The sequence below is a fragment of the Microcaecilia unicolor genome, chromosome 2 (genome assembly GCF_901765095.1).
Source record: "Microcaecilia unicolor chromosome 2, aMicUni1.1, whole genome shotgun sequence".
In the NCBI taxonomy this organism is placed as follows: Eukaryota; Metazoa; Chordata; class Amphibia; order Gymnophiona; family Siphonopidae; genus Microcaecilia; species Microcaecilia unicolor.
Window position 1 is genome coordinate 5,391,115 of NC_044032.1, and position 20,657 is coordinate 5,411,771.

At 47.7% G+C, this 20,657-nt stretch overlaps 1 protein-coding gene across 3 annotated transcripts in view; it reads left to right on the top strand.

Annotated features, from left to right (window-relative positions):
- Positions 1-20,424, top strand: part of LOC115461796 (B-cell differentiation antigen CD72-like) — a 49,253-nt gene extending 28,829 nt beyond the window's left edge. For 2 of the 3 annotated variants that reach the window (XM_030191840.1, XM_030191842.1), the window contains 2 exons: positions 11,569-11,766; positions 20,077-20,160. In XM_030191840.1, the coding sequence (XP_030047700.1) occupies positions 11,569-11,749 (181 nt within the window). In that variant the 3' untranslated portion in view covers positions 11,750-11,766; positions 20,077-20,160. Of the gene's footprint in view, positions 1-11,568; positions 11,767-20,076 lie in introns of all 3 variants that reach the window. The other variant, XM_030191841.1, reaches the window with a different exon arrangement.
- Positions 20,425-20,657: the final 233 nt, after the last annotated feature.

A 20,657-nucleotide genomic window follows, 5' to 3' on the forward strand; every position in this document is an offset into this window, starting at 1 on the left:
CTAAAGTGGGAATTGAACTCAGTTCCTCAGGACCAAAGTCCACCACCCTAACCACTAGGCCACTCCTCCACTCCTTCCTTTTGGGGATCAAATAATGGAAAAATTAAACATTATAACCCTCTAGTTACTCTGGGGTATTTAAGCCGGGGTTAGTATTTGCAGTACCCAAATGGTGCTTTGAGTAAGGGTCTCTGCAGTATTCAGTACAATGACTTCCACAGAATGTCCAGCACTACCTCCCTATATCTGGATTTATTTATTTTATTTATTTATTGCATTTGTACCCCACATTTTCCCACCTATTTGCAGGCTCAATGTGGCTTACATAGTACCGTCAAAGGCGTTTGCCCAGTCGGTTGATATCAAGTACAAGGTTGAAATGTAATTGTATGAGGTATATGTGGAGGGTCGGGAAGGATGAAGATTGCGTGTTGTCCAGTACGATTAAAGTCGTGCTGTGTTGCTAGGTGAGGAGGTTTACGTGGGGTCGTTGGGGTAGGCCTTTTTGAAGAGGTTGGTTTTTAGTGATTTCCTGAAGTTCAGGTGATCGTGGATTGTTTTCACAGCTTTTGGGAGGCCATTCCATAGTTGTGCGCTTATGTAGGATCTTGACAGTCTGACTTTGTTTCTTATTGGTAGATCAATAAGGAGGCTTATTTTCAAAGCACTTAGCCTCCCAAAGTTCCTTAGAAACCTATGGAACTTAGCCTCCCAAAGTGCTTTGAAAATATGCCTCCAAGGTCTGTCATGTATCCTGGGACAACGCCGTATATGATTTTGTGGACTAAGGTGCAGATCCCTCTAAGTCTGTCTTGTGCTGGTGGGATTTGTAGGTGACTATGCCAGATCATTTATAACCATGTTAAATAGCACTGGTCCCAGTACAGATCCCTGCGACACTCCACTATTCACCCTCCTCCACTGAGAAGAATGGCCATGTAATTCTACCCTCTGTTTTCTGTCCAATAACCAATTCCTAATCCACAGAAGGACATTGCTGCCTATCCCATGACTTTTTAATTTTGTCAGGAGCAGTGGTGTAGCCACAGGTGGGCTGGGGCCTGCCCAACAGTAGCACACGTTTAGCGGTAGCTGGTGGGGATCCCAAGCTCGGCCAGCTCAAGGTTTCCCCCTGATGGTAACAAAAACGCTACTCTCCACAATAACGGCACCTGCGCATGCTCAGTTTTCAGTGCATGCCTGCTATAGACTGCCAAGATGGAAAGAAGCGTTTTCTCACCAGCTGAGATCTTTTTTGGGTGGTGGTTTGGGGGGGGGGGGGGGGGAAAGAACACTTGGTGCCCACCCACTTCTTGCCTAGGCCCACCCAAAATCTGTTGTCTGGCTACGCCCCTGCTCAGGAGTCTTTCATAATGAACTTTGTCAAAAGCTTTCTGAGAATATAGCTAGACTACATCAACTGGCTCACCTTTAGCCACATGTTTATTCACGCCTTCAAAGAAAAGAAGCAAATTGGTGAGGCAAGGCTTCCTTTGACTGAACTCATGCTGACTCTGTCCCATTAAACCATGTTTATCTATGTGTTCTGTAATTTTATACTTTATAATAGTTTCCACTATTTTACCCGGCACTGACGTCAGCCTTAATGGTCTGTAATTTCCCAGATCACCCTGGAACCCTTTTTAAAAATTGGGGTTACATTGGCCACCCTTCAATCTGCAAGTACTATGGACTTACAGATCACTAACAGCCAATCAGCAATTTCATGCATGAGTTCTGTCAGTACCCATGGATGCATGCCATTTGGTCCAGGTGATTTACTACTCTTTAATTTGTCAATTTGGCTCAGTATCAGGCTCATTTTTGAAAGAAAAGGGCATCCAAAAAGCCACACAAAAGGCACATGGGCGTCCCCGTGAAAGAAGGTTGCCCAAATCCAATAATCGAAACCGGGCTGTAAGGGCATCCTCAGCGCGAGGATGCCCATCTATGGTCATCCCCACAGGGGGCGTGTTATGGGCGGCGTTACGAGATGTGCGCCCCCAGCGTATAATGGCTTGTGAAATGGTTTCACGTGGGTCGGAACATGGGCGCCCTTAGTTAGTCCTGAAATAAAAGCGACCAGGGTAAGGGGGAAGTCGTCTTTAGACCCATTAGCGATTTTGTGCAGTTGGAGAGTGGTGAGAGCGTTGTTGGGAGAGAAAGTTGAGAGTGTCACGATCCTAGGCTTTGAACAACCAGGAACAATCTCTGGAACAATGTGAGCCCTTGGCCTACTGTCGTCGAGCGGCAGCAGGAGGCAAAATCCCCCAACCAAGACTGGACTAACAAGACTGGAGCCGTAGACAGGCAGGGCTGGAACAGACAGACTGGAACAACAGGAGACTGGGTTGGCTGGACCAGAACCGGATTCTGGAACAAGCTGAGTTTGACTGAACTGGAACCGGATACTGGAACAAGCTGGGCTTGACTGAACTGGAACCGGATTCAGGAACAAGCTTGACTGAAGTAGATTCAGGAACAAGCTTGGCTTGACTGGATTGGAACTGGATTCAGGAACAAGCTGGGCTTGACTGGACTGGAACTGGATTCAAGAACAAGCTGGGCTTGACTGGACTGGAACTGGATTCAGGAACAAGCTGGATTGGACTGGAACTGGATTCAGGAACAAGCTTAGCTTGACTGGACTGGAACTGGATTCAAGAACAAGCTTGGCTTGACTGGACCGGAACTGGATTCAGGAACAAGCTTGACAACAAACAGAACAGAGAGAAACAGGGAGGGGACTGGAGCTAAAGACTACCAGGGTAAAGACAGACAAGCAGGGACAGAACCAAAGCTGAAGGCTTGCAAGGCAGAGGCAAGCAGGAAGGGGACTGGAGCTAAAGACACACAGGGCAGACAGACAAGCAGGATACAAAGCTAACCCACACAGACTAACAACAGAACTAAGGCAGAAGCTAAGGTAGAAGGGACTAGAACAAGCAAGGCAGACTAGGCAGGACACAAAGCAAACAAACAGACAAACAAACAAACAACAGAACTAAGGCCAAAGGCAGAAGTGCACACAGGCACCACAATAAAGAAGACAAGGCACAGAAGTGCACACAGACCAGAACAAGGCAGAAGTGCTACTGCACACTGACTAACCTGGGGACCTTTGACATTGCAAAGGCCCTGAATGAAAGTCAACCACTTTCTTATAAACAGGACAGAGACAGGAAATACATAGAACCCAAAGTGAGGCTTGAAACACAGAGGAAGTGGAAACCCTACAGGACAGAGACAGGAAATATACACTGAACACCGAAGTGAGGCTTGGAACACACAGGAAGTAGAAACCTACACTCAACACCAAAGTGAGACTAGGAACACACAGGACAAACACAACCACGCAGAAAAGAAGCCAGCTCATGAGCTGACCGGCAGAAAAGGTGAGTCAAAAGAGGGGTCACGGCCACAATCGTGACAGAGAGTTTGTTGAGTACCTGTTACCTTTGTCTGTGTGCTGTAGTCGGAATGTTTTCACGCTCACCTGCCTCATTTGTTTTTTACCTTTTCAGCTTTCCCTACCCCTCCTAGCCCCCAAACCCAGACATCACTACTCCTCCTATCTCCCTCATCCCCTCTCCCTATCCTTCTCCATTCACTGTCCCCCAAGTTCATATTTCATTCCCTTACCTGTTTGTAGTCTCTGTTTGTCTCTTTGTCCTGTGAACTGCTGCACCGTGTTTGTGAAGACTGCTTGGAGAGTGATTGGCTACAGGGTGTGGCAGGAGTGCTTGCAGTATGGCTCTGCTGTGTGTGACCGCATTGTTTGTCAGTGTTGGGAGAGTGAGTGCCAGCTTCTGTTTGTTGCTGCTGTGTTTGACCAAGTTGGTAGGGAAAGGTGAGCACTGGTGTCATTGCATTGCACATGTAGTGTGGGGAAATGGAGGCACTAAATGCACAGGTGGCTTATATGTTGGAGGAAGAGGGGAGGCACCGCAGGAGGTACTCACGCCCCAGAGTTTTCAGGCCCTGTAGCAGTTTCCTAGACCTCATTGACCTGCAGTGTCTCATTAGGTACTGCTTTGATAGGGCTGCCATTCAGCACCTTTGTGACCAGCTCCAACCCCTCCTGCAGCCCGGGACCCGTAGGAACAACCCCATCCCTGTGCACCTAAAGATCACTGCTTCTCTCTCTGTTCTGGCCACTGGGAGTTTCCAGTCTGTGCTATCTGTGAACACGGGTCTCACCCAGGTTTCCATTCCTAACTGCCTCACCCAGTTCCTTGATGCCTTCCTTACCCACACCTCTGAGTACATCACCTTCCCCACCACCCCCAGGCCCTGCAGAACAACATGGCTGACTTCTATGCCATAGCTCGCTTCCCCTTGGTAATAGGCGCCATTGACTGCACACATGTCACATTCAGACCCCCCCCCCCCCCCCCCCCCCAGGCACGAGAGGCCACTTATAGGAACAGGAAAGCATTCCACTCGCTCAATATGCAGGGTCAGAGGAGAACTACAACAGTAGACATTGGACCACCCGTGGCATCATCGAGCGCACCTTCGGACAACTTAAGAACAGGTTCAGATGTCTGGACCATTCTGGTGGGGAGCTCCTGTACAGCCCCCAAAAGGTGGCAAAGATATTCCTGGCCTGCTGCATGCTACATAATTTGGCAATGCGCAGAGGACAAGGCCCTCCCAGAAGAGCCACAGCCACCAGAGCAGCAGGCTCCAGATGAACAGGATGAGGAACCCCCTCCACCTCCCGCCCACAGAGCAGAGCAGAGTGCACACCAGCTGGGGGTCAGAGCCAGGCAAAGACTGATCAAGACAAGTTTTGTGTGAGAGTAAGTTGACATTTATTTATATCACACAGTATTTACACACCACCACCACCACCACCACCCCCCTCTGTGCATATTCCCCTCCCTCCAACCCTTACCCCCACCCCCCAGCATGTTCCATCACTTGCCCCATCCCCGTCTCCTCCTACCCTCCCACCGTGTTCCTTTGCAGCTGGTGCTGCAGGGGAACTCTGTTGAGAGTCCTCCTCTGAGCTCCCACTCTCCTCCTCTGTGTCCACAAGGCAGCCTGCTGCCTCGGCTGCCCTGTGGAAGTCTGGCCACCTTGCGCTCTGTGGCTTGCCCTGCAACCTGGGCACAGGACCCGGAAGGGGAGCTGGTGTGGTGGCTGCTGGACTAGTGGCTGGGGAGGCTGAGGATCTCAAGCTCCTCTTCTTAGCGGGTGGTTGCTGTGCAGTGGTGGAAGTAGACGCCAGTTGCTACATCAGGGCTGTACTAGGTGATTTCAGGTCACGGCGTAGGCCCTCGATGCTGTGCTCCAGCCATTGGAACTGCTGCACCACTTCACGTTGGGCCTGTACCGCTTCCCGTTGCACCTGGAGTGCTTCCCATTGCAGCTAATTTCTGGCGCTGGTAGTCTTCCATGTGCACATTCTGGCCCAGCAATTGTGTGGCGAGGTGCAGTAGCTGCCTCCCTCTGGCTGGATGGCCTCTGCTGAGGAGGTGACCCTCCCCTTCTGCATCTTCTTCTTCTTCAGTGCCACTATCAGCAAAGGCTGCGGGTGGTGGAGGGAGAGACAAAAAGTAAGAAAATCATCCAATCTAAAAGAGAACTGCACAGAGAACATTTGTATAGCACCTGTCTCCAGAATTTTAGAAATTACAGGAAAACCCTAAGACAAAAAGAAATACAAATACATAAATACATTACTTGTGTGCAGCAGGGTGTTCTCTAGGTTCAGACGGTTAAGAATCCTCACCTATGCGTGATGTTATCCGAAGGAGCCTGCGTATGAAATTTTCTCCAGCACTTTTCCAGAACCTTTTAGAATGTTCAACCACGCATGTTCCTGCCTACCGCTGTCATGCAGAACCCCTTCCGTTCATTGCAAGCATATAGAATGCAACTTCTTGGGGACCGGGGAGGGTTTGCGAAAATTCCTATTTAGCTGTCCTCGGAGAACACCTGCTACAGGTAAGTAACTGTAATTTCTCTGAGGAGAAGCAGGCTAGCTGAATCCCCATATATGGAACTCCTTAGCGACAGGCTGCCTTCAATAGAAAAAAAGAGAAAGAACAGAAGTAGAGTGTTGCTACCATCAAACATCAAACAACAAGGGTAATATAGAGTTAACGCCTGAGACCAGTGCCGTAGCGAGGGCTAATGGCACCCGGGGCGGGTCGCGCTCCCCCCCCCGGGTGCAGCACAGCGCGACCCCCCCCCTCTGCAACGCACTCCCCCGGAGCGCAAACCCCCCCCCCCCCCCCGGACCACATTCTTACCTGCGGGAGGGCCGATCCGCCCCGAGGGCACATCACTCGGAGCTGCGTCGGCCCCGCTGGTTCCCTGCTCTCTCTGCCCCGGAACAGGAAGTAACCTGTTCCGGGGCAGAGAGAGCAGGGAACCAGCGGGGCCGGAACCCCCCGAGTGCATGCACCGGGGCGGACCGCCCCTCCCGCCCCCCCTTCCTACGCCACTGCCTGAGACAAACACAAAGGAAGTTTTGCATAAACTGCTTGATAAATGAGTATCAAAACTTTATAAGAGATGCAAGATTCATGTTCAAAATATGTACCCTAGTACAGAAACTCATCCATGGCGACGCCCCAGCCTACATGTCAGACTTGATAGACCTACCACCCAGGAATGCTAAAAAATCATCTCGCACATTCCTTAATCTTCATTTCCCCAACTGTAAAGGTCTAAAATACAAATTAATGCACGCATCAACCTTTTCCTATATGAGCACGCAACTTTGGAACGGGTTGCCACACAACCTAAAAGCGACCTATGAACTGACCAACTTCTGTAAACTACTAAAGACCCATCTCTTCGACAAGATATACCACAAAGATCAAATCATTGTGAAACTCCTACATATATCCAGAAATGTTAATATTGCCTTCTGTTATATTACTATCATGTATTCCATTACCATTCAACACAAAATCCTTCTGTAACACCAAATGTCTATTCTCTTCTCATTTCCATTATCCAGGCGGGGCTGGTGGTTGGGAGGCGGGGATAGGGCTGGGCAAACTTATACGGTCTGTGCCAGAGCCGGTGGCGGGAAGCGGGGCTGGTGGTTGGGAGGCGGGGATAGTGCTGGGCACACTTATTCGGTCTGTGCCAGAGCCGGTGGTTGGGAGGCGGGGCTGGTGGTTGGGAGGCGGGGATAGTGCTGGGCACACTTATTCGGTCTGTGCCAGAGCCGGTGGTTGGGAGGCGGGGATAGTGCTGGGCAGACTTATACGGTCTGTGCCCTGAAGAGCACAGGTACAAATCAAAGTAGGGTATACACAAAAAGCAGCAAATATGAGTTATCTTGTTGGGCAGACTGGATGGACTGTGCAGGTCTTTTTCTGCCGTCATCTACTATGTTACTATGTTACTATGTAAGCCACATTGCGCCTGCAAAGAGGTGGGAAAATGTGGGATACAAACGCAATAAATAAATAAATAAATAAATTCCACTGGCAGCCAGTGTAATTGCTTCAACGTTGGTCCAATGTGGTCAAACCTAAGACATCCCCCCCCCCCCCAAAAAACAAAAAACAAAAACAATCTAGCAGCACCATTCTGGATCACTTGTAAAGCTTACAATGAGAAGTTGAAATTCCTAACAACAATCCTCCCTGAATAACACCATACTTTGCACAACTAACCTAAAATCATAGATCAACATCAATTTCAATCTGCTTAACATGCGCATTGGAAAAAAAAAGGTTATTAGGTAGGCCGGCGAGGGGCATGCCAAGCAGCCGCACATAACATGGCGGCTGCTGCCCGGCAGCTCCTGCGTCAGAGCGACCCTTCCTGTCCGGCTTCCCCATCGACGATTGAGATGACGCGGAAGGAGACCCCATTGCCGTTGGTTGGGAAACCGGAAGGGGCAGGGCTACAGGGGAAAGCATAAAAGCTGCCAACGAGGGCTAGGGAGCCTCTTGTTGACAGCGAGCGGCGCGGGAGTTTTAATCGTGGTATTAGCCGGCTATCAGATCAGCTGATTTCCCTCCCTTTTTTTAATTTTCTCAGTTTCTCACAAAAGCCGGCCATTTCCCTTTCCTTGTTCGCGATCGCAGTGTAGTGGTGTCGCGCCTTTTTAAAAATTTTGCTTTTTCCACAGAGCCGGCCATCTCGCAATCATCACGGGCAGAGAGCGGCGTGGGAGTTTCCAACATGGTTCCCCACACGGTTAAAACCTGCTTTTCTTTGTTTCCCTATCGCGTTTCTAGCCGGCTTTCAGATCAGCTGATTCCTTTTGTTTTCCCTATCGCGTTACTAGCCGGCTGTCTAATCAGCTGATTTCCCGGCCGCCTTTTATTTTGCCGCTTCTCCCATTTCCCTTTCCTGTGCTGCGGTGCCGCGCCCTTGGCATTAACGACCGGCGTGGCAGTACCGGGACGCCCAATACCACGGTGAGCAGTTATGTACTAACGTTTTCTTGCACGCTCCTGTATGCCCTTCTCCATTTAACATTTCCTTCTTTTGCCGCTCACCTCGGTTTTTCCAGAAGGCAGCCAATTTTGCTCTCTTCTTCTACCACGTGCGGCTAGCTGGCTATCAGATCAGCCTTGCGGGTCACGCTGCCTCACGCTACACGGTAGCCACGTTTTGGCCGTCTTTCGGAGAGGCCGGCCATTTTGTTTTCTTCACTCACCATGTGTTCCGATATCCTCGAGGGTAACGCTACCTCGCGCTGCACGGCAGCCACGTTTTGGCCGTCTTTCGGACAGGCCGGCCATTTTGTTTTCTTCATTCACCACGTGCTGCTATACCCTCGAGGGTCTCGCTCCCTCGCTGCATGCCAGCCACTTTTGGCCGTCTTCCGGAGAGGTCAGCCATTTTGTTTCCTTCATTTACCACGTGTTGCTATACATCTCAAGCATGCCTCGTTGGCCACACGACACAAAGACCACTTCCACCCTGGCTGCTCAACATCAATTTCAATCTGCTTAACATGAGCATTGGAAAAAAAAAAGGTTATTTTACCCCTGCCTTAGCCTGGTACCAAAATGACGTTTTTCTGGCCATTTGAGAACATGGTTGTTCATGTTAGCGTCTAAGTTCCAGTTTTGCTACATCCATAGTTTGAAAAACCAAGACCAAACATAACAATTTGTATTAATGTAGCACGTTAATGGCACAAAATAGAAAAAAAGTTGAGTAATGCGCAACAATGAGTTGACTTGGGATACTGTTTTAAGACCAATGTGTCTGTGATGGTCCCACTGAAAATTTATGAGCACATTTCTCACATTTAATGGAGTGGTTTCGAAGAGTTTTGTGAAGTTTGTTATTTAATTACTGTTTTGATGGGAATATTATTTTGAAAGTCACATCCATAGTTTAGATATTCCGGTTCATAAAATGGCTCTTCATTCTGGATGAACTCAGATGCCAATGATAACGCATGGATGATCCTATTTGAATTTGGGCAACCTTTCTAAAATGCTGTTCCATGTGTCATTATAAAATACACTAAAAATAGGAGTCTGTCCTGCTTATTTTCGAAGGAGATCGCCGGCCATCTTCTGACACAAATCGGGAGGTGGCCGGCCATCTCCTGAACCTGGCCAAATCGGTATAGTCAAAAGCCGATTTTGGCCGGCTCCAACTGCTTTCCGTCGCAGAGCTGGACAAAGTTAAAGGGGGCGTTTCTGCAGGGTATGGAAGGCGGGGCGGGGGCGTGGTTATGAGATGGCCAGCTTCGGCCGATAATGGAAAAAAGAAGGCCGGCTCTGACGAGCACTTCGCCAGCTTCACTTAGTCCATTTATTTTTAGGACCAAGCCTCAAAAAAGTGCCCCAATTGACCAGATGACCACCGGAGGGAATCGAGGGTCACCAACCCCTCCCACCCCCAAAAAAAATTAAAAAACATTTTTTTGCCAGCCTCCATGCCAGCCTGAAATGTCATGCCCAGCTCCCTGACAGCAGTATGCAGGTCCCTGGAACAGTTTTTAGTGGGTGCTGTGCACTTCAGACAGGTGGACCCAGGCCCATCCCCTCCCTACCTGTTACATTTGTGGTGGTAAATGGGAGCCCTCCAACCCCCCCCCCAAAACCCACTGTACCCACATGTAGGTGCCCCCCTTTACCCCTTAGGGCTATGATAGTGGTGTAGAGTTGTGGGAGAGTGGGTTTTGGGGGGGGGAATTTGGGGGGGCTCAGCACCCAAGGTAAGGGAGCTATGCACCTGGGAGCAATTTTTGAAGTCCACTGCAGTGCCCCCTAGGGTGCCCGGTTGGTGTCCTGGCATGTCAGGGGGACCAGTGCACAACAAATGCTGGCTCCTCCCATGACCAAATACCTTGGACCTTTGAGATCGCCGGCATTAGTTTCCATTATCGCCATCTCTAAAGCCGGCCCAAATGCTGAGATTTGGCCGGCTCCGACCGTATTATCGAAACGAAAGATAGCCGGCTATCTTATTTCGATAATACGGTCGGGGCGCCGCTTTACCGGGCCGGCCATATAGATGGCCGGCGCCGTTCGATTATGCCCCTCTATGTGGCTTTCACACATAGATGTCCTGTTATAAGATTGTCTTCCACAAGTGGAGTCTGTGTGTGCTATTGACCATTGGGATGTATATCCATACCCTGCTGAGTAGTGTCTTCATTTGGGTCCTGACCCACTCCACTGATCAGCACTGAGGTGTCCCGTTCACATGACCACCTACTGACTGAGGCCCCACCTGGAGTATTGTGTTCAGTTTTGGAGGCCGTACCTTGCGAAGGATGTTAATAAAATGGAAGCGGTGCAAAGAAAAGCTACGAGGATGGTATGGGATTTGCGTTCCATGACGTATGAAGAGAGACTTGCTGACCTGAACATGTATACCCTGGAGGAAAGGAGGAACAGGGGTGATATGATACAGACGTTCAAATATTTGAAAGGTATTAGTCCGCAAACGAATCTTTTCCGGACACAGGAAGGCGGTAGAACGAGAGGACATGAAATGAGATTGAAGGGGGGCAGACTCAGGAAAGATGTCAGGAAGTATTTTTTCACAGAGAGGGTGGTGGACGCTTGGAATGCCCTCCCGCGGGAGGTGGTGGAGATGAAAACGGTAACGGAATTCAAGCATGCGTGGGATAGGCATAAAGGAATCCTGTGCAGAAGGAATGGATCCTCAGAAGCTTAGCTGAAATTGGGTGGCGGAGCAGGTGGGGGGAAGAGGGGTTGGTGGTTGGGAGGCTAGGATAGGGGAGGGCAGACTTATATGGTCTGTACCAGAGCCGGTGATGGGAGGCGGGACTGGTGGTTGGGAGGCGGGAAATACTGCTGGGAAGACTTGTACGGTCTATGCCCTGAAAAAGGCAGGTACAAATTCAAGGTAAGGTACAAATTCAAGGTAAGGTATACACATATGAGTTTATCTTGGGCAGACTGGATGGACCATGCAGGTCTTTTTCTGCCGTCATCTACTATGTTATGTTACTATGACTCCAATAATCTCACAGATGAAAAGAATGTCTACGCAGTCCAAAGACAGCAGCCCTTGTGGTTTATGGGGGTGTTTTGTCAGGTGATCAATAATATCTGAATACGTGTTATCTAATGTTCTCATTTGTTATTTCAGAAACGCTTATGTTTATGACGACAGAATTCGTATAGATGATGGAGCACGGCATGATTCAAAGCGCCACTGGATTTGCAAGAAACACATCTTTTACCAGCTGAAGTTCCAAAACAATTATGCATATGGTATTCTCGAATCCATGGACTGCATTTGGACGAAATCACCTCTGGCAGCTGTATAAACTCAGTGCGAGTATATGTAAGACAATTTTTTAAAGACATTATTTAGTTGATATTTGTTGCTTGCATAAAGATAAAAGGAAAGGAAAATAGACTTGGGATACCGAGAAGCAGTTACTGATAGAGCAATGTAACTGCTGAGGACTTGCCAAGGATGCCAGATCCGTGTAATAGTAAATTGTTTTTCCTTTTTTTGTGGGGGGTAAACAAACAGACTTGATACCAGGGGTGGACTGACAGCAATCTGGACCCCCAGGCGATAAGGGCCATGGGCCCCTAACCACCTATCAAAACTAATTAAACTAGAAGGACCTTAGAGGAGAATGGACTCTGTACTGTCGTGGGCAGCCATTGCCTTATTGTCCCAAGAGACAGACCACTCCTGCCTGATACTATTTTTCCAGCATGGGAATTCCTGGATGTAACAAAAGAGAGGGAACAAAGTACAACTAAAGTCCAAACAAAAAAAACAGCACCACGGGCCTTTAAAAATGGAACACAGTTCTTTAATGAATGAGCCTTGACAAAAAGACCCGACACGGGCCGTGTTTCGGTGACTAGCACCTGCGTCAGGGGTCACAGTGATGACGTGGAAAACTTGGGGAATAACTCGAATATATTCCTCACCCCACGTCTCATGTAGTAAAAGCTACAAAGCAATTCCTGGAACCAAAACAACCCAGAGCCCTGGCCGGAGAAAGTAGAAGACAAAATTAAGACCTAGTTGTATCCAAGCTCTCAGTCTTCCCATTGATGGGCTCCAGTTAAATCAACTAATGGCTCTCCGTTCATTGTTCCACTAGATACTACTACTACTACTACTACTTAACATTTCTAGAGCGCTACTAGGGTTACGCAGCGCTGTACAAATTAACAAAGAAGGACGGTCCCTGCTCAAAGGAGCTTACAATCTAAAGGATGAAATGTCAAGTTGGGGTAGTCTACATTTCCTGAGTAGAGGTGTAGTGGTTAGGTGCCGAAGGCGACATTGAAGAGGTGGGCTTTGAGCAATGATTTGAAGATGGGCAGGGAGGGGGCCTGGTGTAATGGGCTCAGGGAGTTTGTTCCACGCATGGGTGAGGCGAGGCAGAAATGGGCGGAGCCGGGAGTTGGCGGTGGTGGAGAAGGGTACTGAAAGGAGGGATTTGTCTTGAGAGCGGAGGTTACGGGTAGGAACGTAAGGGGAGATGAGGGTAGAGAGGTAAGGAGGGGTTGCAGATCGAGTGCATTTCCTGAGTAGAGGTGTAGTGGTTAGGTGCCAAAGGCGACATTGAAGAGGTGGGCTTTGAGCAATGATTTGAAGATGGGCAGGGAGGGGGCTTGGCGTAAGGGCTCAGGGAGTTTGTTCCAAGCATGAGGTGAGGCGAGGCAGAAAGGGCGGAGCCTGGAGTTGGCGGTGGTGGAGAAGGGTACTGAAAGGAGGGATTTGTCTTGAGAGCGGAGGTTACGGGTAGGAACGTAAGGGGAGATGAGGGTAGAGAGGTAAGGAGGGACTGCAGATTGAGTGCATTTGTAGGTAAGGAGGAGAAGCTTGAACTGTATGAGGTACTTGATCGGAAGCCAGTGAAGTGATTGAGGAGAGGGGTGATATGAGTATATCGGTCCAGGCGGAAGATAAGATGTGCAGCCGAGTTCTGAACGGACTGAAGGGGGGATAGATGGCTAAGTGGGAGGCCAGTGAGGAGTAGGTTGCAGTAGTAGTAGATCCAGATGGGAAGTTCTTTCTGAGTTTTATCTTTACTCCAGGTTTACAATTTGCATTTGTTCCCATCTGCTTTTACTGTTCTGGCTTGTCCAGCCCACCCTTCCCTTCCTGCTCCTTCAGATGGCTTTTATCAAGGAAGAAAAGACATTTCTGAGGACTGCAGATCTGTTCCTAATTCTTTTTTTTTTTAGTTTATTTTGCCAGGCACTCCTATCTTGTTTGTTTGTTTTTTTGGTTTTGTTTTTAATATTAAAAATGGACACGCTCCTGACAAGTCTTACTACTTAGATAAGGAAGTCATAGGTTAATTTTTAAATTTCATCTAAAGGGTTTTTGATCAGTTAATAGTGCAACTTGTCGTCCCAGTATATAATACCTCAACAATTTTAACAGTCACTTTATAGCAAAGATGTCTTCGTCCAGTGTTGCCAGATGGCAAAAATTTTCCACGCCCAAAACCAGCCCCAAAACAGCCAAACTTCAGCAGAAGTCTCGCGAGGCTGCCGCTGGAATTCTCGGCGGCCATTTTGAAGAGCGATCCGGTAGCGGGGGAGGGTCAGCACCGCCAGCGGGCAGGCAAGACTGGGGATCTTTCCTGCCTGCCCTGGAGAGTTTGCTAGACAACCTGGGTGGATGGAGGGGGGGCAGGGGAGAGAGGAGAGTCGCTGGACATGGGTGGCTTGAGGGGGAACAGGAGAGAGAGGAGGGTTGCTGGACATGGGTGGCTGGAGGAGGGGGGCAGGGGAGAGAGGAGGGTCGTAGTATATAAAAGTGTATTGTAGACATTACTACTACTACTACTATTTAGCATTTCTATAGCGCTACAAGGCGTACGCAGCGCTGCACAAACAAGAAGACAGACAGTCCCTGCTCAAAGAGCTTACAATCTGATTTCTTGCTTTGGCAATTTCAATACATTTTTCACAACAAAAATGTCACCCGTTTTAACAGGCTTTACGGCTTGTTACCCATATAGTATCAAGGCAATCTGGGATGATTTTCAGTGGCATTTTGCAGATATAACCTAGATATGACCCTAGTGAGTGACAATTACCAGAATAGAAGCCATTCCTACTCAACTAAGTGCAACTGAATATTGGCTTCTTTGTTTCTATAGAGAGGAGCTCTTGGTTAATTTGTCCTATTGGAAGTTCCCCCCCAGATTCCTGTATGTTAGAATTCTCTCATATCCTATGTAGCAGGACACCATGATGTGTCTTCATCGCAGTAGCAGGAGGAACATACTGGATCCACGCTCTAGTTGTTCCAATCAAATGAGAAGATGGGCTATTCTGCAAACCCTTGTGAGCAGGCTTTCTCCAAAAATTGGAAGGAAGTATAAAATTCACTTTAAAGAGGTGGTCAGGGCCTTCCTTTCCCAAAGGGAGTCCAATAAAGATGTAGGAGAAGGTAGGGTGGCCACCTCCATAAGGGCCTTTGGTCCTCTATCTTAGAGACCAAGGAGGAGGAGGAGGTGATAGAGAAAAGCCATGCATGGGGCCTAGTTCCCAAAGACAGGAGAGAGGAGAAGATACAGGGGTTTGAGCTAAAACCGACAGCTAAATCTCAGGGCACAGAGTGCCGGTATTAGGAATGAGGAGGGGCTCATTGGAGAGGATCCCAAGGAAGCTGCTTAGAAGTTTCATACCTTAAAGTGTGTAAAGGAGTTAGACTGTAGGCAAGTGTGAGTCCATATGATGACTTGGTGTGAGAGAAGTTAGGACCCAAGTCCTCCTGTCTGTCTTAATTTGGAGGGGTCATATATACAAAGGCGCAATAGTATTTTTAGTATGTGCTAAAAATTCATGTGCGCTAAATGCTAAGATGCCTGGGGAGAGGGTCAAAAGTGTAGGTAGCGGTGGTGGGGGGTCAAAAGTGGCAGGGGGGGGTCGGCGGCGACAGGGGGTGCTAAAATGTGCTCCCTCACCTCGGGCTCTGGACCCCCCTCCCGCCGAAGTCTGGCTACGCCCCTGCTCCAAGGTACTGTGGAAGTACCAGTGATTGATAGCACATAAACATGGAGGGGCATTTTCAAAAGAAACTTCTAAATCAGAATTTGGACATTTTACAAAGACGTCCAAATTCCAAACAGGAAAGATCATTTTCGAAAAAGATGAATGTCTATCTTTTGTGTTCAAAAATACTATGGACGTCCTGTGATTTGGACATCCTTTGTTTTGGTCCATTTTCGAACAAAAGACGTCCAAATGCAAAACATCCAGAACAGAGGAGGAGTGGCTTAATGGTTAGTGAAGCGGGCTTTGATCCTGGCAACATGGGTTCAATTCCCACTGCTGCTCTTTGTGACTTTGGGCAAGTCAAATGCACGAGGGGCATTTTTGGATATGACATCTAAGTCTGAATTTGGACATTTTTTGTAAAACATCCAAAATCAGAACAGGAAAGGTCATTTTCTTCAAAAAAGGTCTATCTTTTCCTTTTGAAAATGCTGTTTGGAAAAACATTTTGTGATTTGGATGTTTTATTTTTTTGGTCCATTTTCAAACAAATACATCCAAATGCAAAACGTACAAAATACACAAGAAAAGTCACAATAAAGTGAAACCATTCCCATGTTCTAAGTGTGGCAAAGGCTTTGAAGCCCCCTCCCTGCCCGTCTTCAAGTCTTTGCTTAAAGCCCACCTCTTCAATGCTGCGTTCGGCACCTAACCCTTACCGTTCAGTGAATCCAGACTGCCCCAATTTGACTGCCCCTATCGGACCGACCGTTCACTTGTCTATTAGATTGTAAGCTCTTTGAGCAGGGACTGTCTCTCTTTGTTAAATTGTACAGCGCTGCGTAACCCTAGTAGCGCTCTAGAAATGTTAAGTAGTAGTAGTAGTAGTGGTTAGTGCAGTGGACTTTGATCCTGGGGAACTGAGTTCAATTCCCACTGCAGCTCCTGATACAAATAAGTACCTGAATATACTATGTAAACCGCTTTGAATGTAGTTGCAAAAAAAAACAAAAAAAAACCACAGAAAGGTGGTATATCAAGTCCCATTTCCATTTCCCTTTGGTTGTAATGTAAATCTCAAAGCGCATCAGAAAGTTCACACGGGAGAGAAACCATTTGCATGTACAGAGTCTGGTAAAAGCTTTGGTCAGAAGGTAAACCTCACAATGCACCAGAGAATATACACAGGAGTGAAACCACCTACATGTCCTGAGTGTGGTAACAGCTTTGGTTGGAAAGAAAGCCTCTCACGGCATCAGAGAATTCACACAGGGATGAAACCATTTACATGCACTGAGGAGGTAAAAGCTTCAGTTGTATTGGGACAGGTAATTAGGGAATGTACACTCTTGCTATGAAGTATGGAAAAACAGCACTCTGGTATTTAGTTATATGTAATGAGACCTCCTTTTCATCTATAGATCTGAATCCAAAGCCCAAATCTAATGATAAACAATAGACACAAGGCTTAGATGTTATAAAAAAAAAAAAAATTGAACGCGTGGCATCAGATACAATAGTGGAAAAGTGACATCCCAGGAAAGCAATAGGGCATCCTTGGGGGGCACTGCAGTGGACTTTATAAAATGCTCCCAGGTACACATCTCACCATTGCTCCCTTACCTTGTCTGCTGAGCCCCCCAAAACCCACTACCCCCAACTGTACACCACTACCATAGCCCTTACAGGAGAAGGGAGCACCAATATGTGGGTAGAGGGGGTTTCTGGTGGGTTTTGGAGGGCTCACAGTTTCCTCCACAAGTGTAACAGGTAGGGAAAGGTAGAAGCCTGGGTCCACCTGTCTGCAGTGCACTGCACCACTACTAGACTACTCCAGGGACCTGCATGCTGCTCCAATGGACATGAGTATAACATCTGAGGCTGGCAAGTAATATTTTTAATCACATTCTCTTTGGGTGGGAGGGGGATAGTGACCACGGGGGGGGGGGGAGTAAGGGGAAGGGGATCCCCGAGTCCCTCTAGTGGTCATCTGGTCATTTGGGGCCCATCTTGTGTAGCATAGAGGATTAGCCTAGTGGTTAGTGCAGCAGACTTTGATCCTGGGGAAGTGGGTTCAAAGTCCCACTGCAGCTATTCGCTATAAAAACAGATTGAACTCAAAACATCTAAGATTTAGTCTTGGACGTCTTTGTTTTGTTCCATTATTGCTGAAAGACATCCGTATCTTAGGAACGCCCAAGTCCCGCCTTGAACACACCCCTGGCACGCCCCCTTGAGATTTGGACGTCCTTCTGACGGACTTCACAGAAAGATGTCCAAAAAGAGGTTTCGATAATACTGATTTGGACGTTTCTGTGAGACAAGCATCCAAATGCTAACTTATGTCACTTTTTGGACATCTATCTCTTTTGAAAATGAGCCTGACAGTAACCTAGTAAATGATGACAGATAAAGACCTGTACGGTTCATCCAGTCTGCCCAGCAAGATAAACTCATTTTACATGGTATGTGATATTTGGGCGTCTAAATGGCAGATGACGTTTAATGTGAGCAAGTGCAAAGTGATGCATGTGGGAAAGAGGAACCCGGATTATAGCTCCGTCATGCAAGGTTCCACGTTAGGAGTCACTGACCAAGAAAGGGATCTAGGTGTTGTCGTTCATGATACGTTGAGACCTTCTGCTCAGTGTACTGCTGCGGCTAAGAAAGCAAATAGAATGTTAAGGTATTATTAGGAAAGGAATGGAAAACAAAAATGAAGATGTTATAATGCCATTGTATTGCTACATGATGCGACCGCATCTCGAATATTGTGTTAAATTCTGGTCGCCGTATCTTAAAAAAGATATAGTGGAATTAGAAAAGGTGCAGAGAAGGGTGATGAAAATGATAAAGGGGATGGGATGATTTCCCTATGAGGAAAGGCTAAAGCGGCTACGGCTCTTCAGCTTGGAGAAAAGGCGGCTGAGGGGAAATATGATAGAGGTCTATAAAGTGATGAGTGGAGTGGAATGGGTAGACGTGACGTGTCTGTTTCACGCTTTCCAAAAATACTAGGACTAGGGGGCATGCAATGAAGATACAAAGTAGTAAATTTAAAACAAATCGGAGAAAAGGTTTGGATGGCTTCCTAAAGGAAAAATCCATTGACCATTATTAAATTGACTTGGGGAAAATCCACTGCTATTTCTGGGATAAGCAGTATAAAATGTTTTGTACTTTTTTGGGATCTTGCCAGGTATTTGTGACCTGGATTGGCCACTGTTGGAAACAGGTTGCTGAGCTCGATGGACCTTTGGTCTTTCCCAGTATGGCAATACTTATGTACCCAAGTTTGATTTGTCCTTGCCTTTCTCAGGTCACAGACCATAGAAGTCTGCCCAGCACTCTTCTTGTGCTAAAAGTTCTGAAGCTAACGTCAAAACCCCTTAACATTTACACTCCAGCCCATCCCTATCTATTCAGCCTGAAATGTCATACCCAGCTCCCTGACACCAGTATGCAGGTCCTAGAGCAGTTTTTTGTGGGTGCAGTGCACTTCAGGCAGGTGGACCCAGGCCCTTCCCCCCCTACCTGTTACACTTGTGGTGGTAAATGGGAGCCCTCCAACCCTCCCCCCAAAACCCACTGTTCCCACATGTAGGTGCCCCCCTTCACCCCTTAGGGCTATGGTAGTGTTGTACAGTTGTGGGTTTGGGGGGGATTTGGGGGGCTCAGCAACAAAGGTAAGGGAGGTATGCACCTGGGAGCAATTTTTGAAGTCCAGTGCAGTGCCCCCTAGGGTGCCCGGTTGGTGTCCTGGCATGTGCAGGGGGCCAGTGCGCTACAAATGCTGGCTCCTCCCATGACCAAATGCCTTGGATTTGGCCGGGTTTGAGATAGCCGCCATTAGTTTCCATTATCGGCAAAAACCAATGGCGGCCATCTCTAATGCCGGCCTAAATGTTGAGATTTGGCCGGCCCTGACCGTATTATCGAAACGAAAGATGGCTGGCCATCTTGTTTCGATTATACGGTCAGGTATGCCGCTTTCCGGGGCCGGCCTTAGGCCCATGTAGATGGCCGGCCCCGTTCGATTATGCCCCTCCGCGTAATCTCTGGTTAATGAATTTATGTTAATAAGGAATACTCAGTGTGTGAAGCCCAGAAGGAGAAAGATCTGTGATAAGAAACTACTAACTCATCACTGATGATTAAATTGCAGTAAACTAGAATAGTGTGTATAAAAAGCTGGATCAAGCCCAGTCCTAGCCTTCCCTAACACTGGAAAGGCTCAAGTACAAAGCCTGAATCTTCTCCAACACCGCCAACTCCAGGCTCCGCCCATTCTGCCTTGCCTCACCCCATGCTTGGAATAAACTCCCTGAGCCCATACGCCAGGCCCCCTCCCTGCCCATCTTCAAATCCTTGCTCAAAGCCCATCTCTTCAATGTCGCCTTCGGCACCTAACCACTACACCTCTATTCAGGAAATCTTGACTGCCCCAACTTGACATTTCGTCCTTTAGATTGCAAGCTCCTTCGAGCAGGGACTGTCCTTCTTTGTTAAACTGTACAGCGCTGCGTAACCCTAGTAGCGCTCTAGAAATGTTAAGTAGTAGTAGTTCCCATATGTACAGTGACCAATATGAAGGAGTAGATTATTTTTTCTTGAACGCAAGGACGTAAAGACCTGCAGTTAAACCTACTCTTTGTATTTATTTCAGGTTCTCAGCAGAATCACCAACAGGAGCAGCAGCTGGAATCAGAAGCACAGAGAGACGCCATAAAGATATAATTTTCAGACCTTAGCTAATTAATCTTTAAAATATTTCTCACAAGGTCTTTAATGTCCATGTGACCATGTTATAAAATACCACAGGGGAATACACATGAAAAAATAGATGGACCAAAATAACACCACATGCAAAATTTAGCCCAAACCTTTTGTTATTGATTTAGCATACTAATTAGCCAGTTTGCACACATTGTCATGGAACATCTGATTGAGGTCCTTTTACTGAGGTGTGCTAACAGATTTAGCACGTGTTAACGAATCCTAAATGATAAGGGGCTCATAGGAATAAAAGGGTGGTAGAAACCAGGAATGCCCTCCCGTGGGAGGTGGTAGAGATGAAAACAGTAACGGAATGCCTGGGACAAACACAAATGAATCCTGTTTAGAAGGATTGGATCCAAAGAATTGTAGCAGAGATTACGTAGGAAAGCCAGTGCTGGGCAGACTTCCACGATCTGTGCCCTGAACGGGTCTGGAGTGGAGTTTTTCAGGAGCTCTGACAACTGAAAT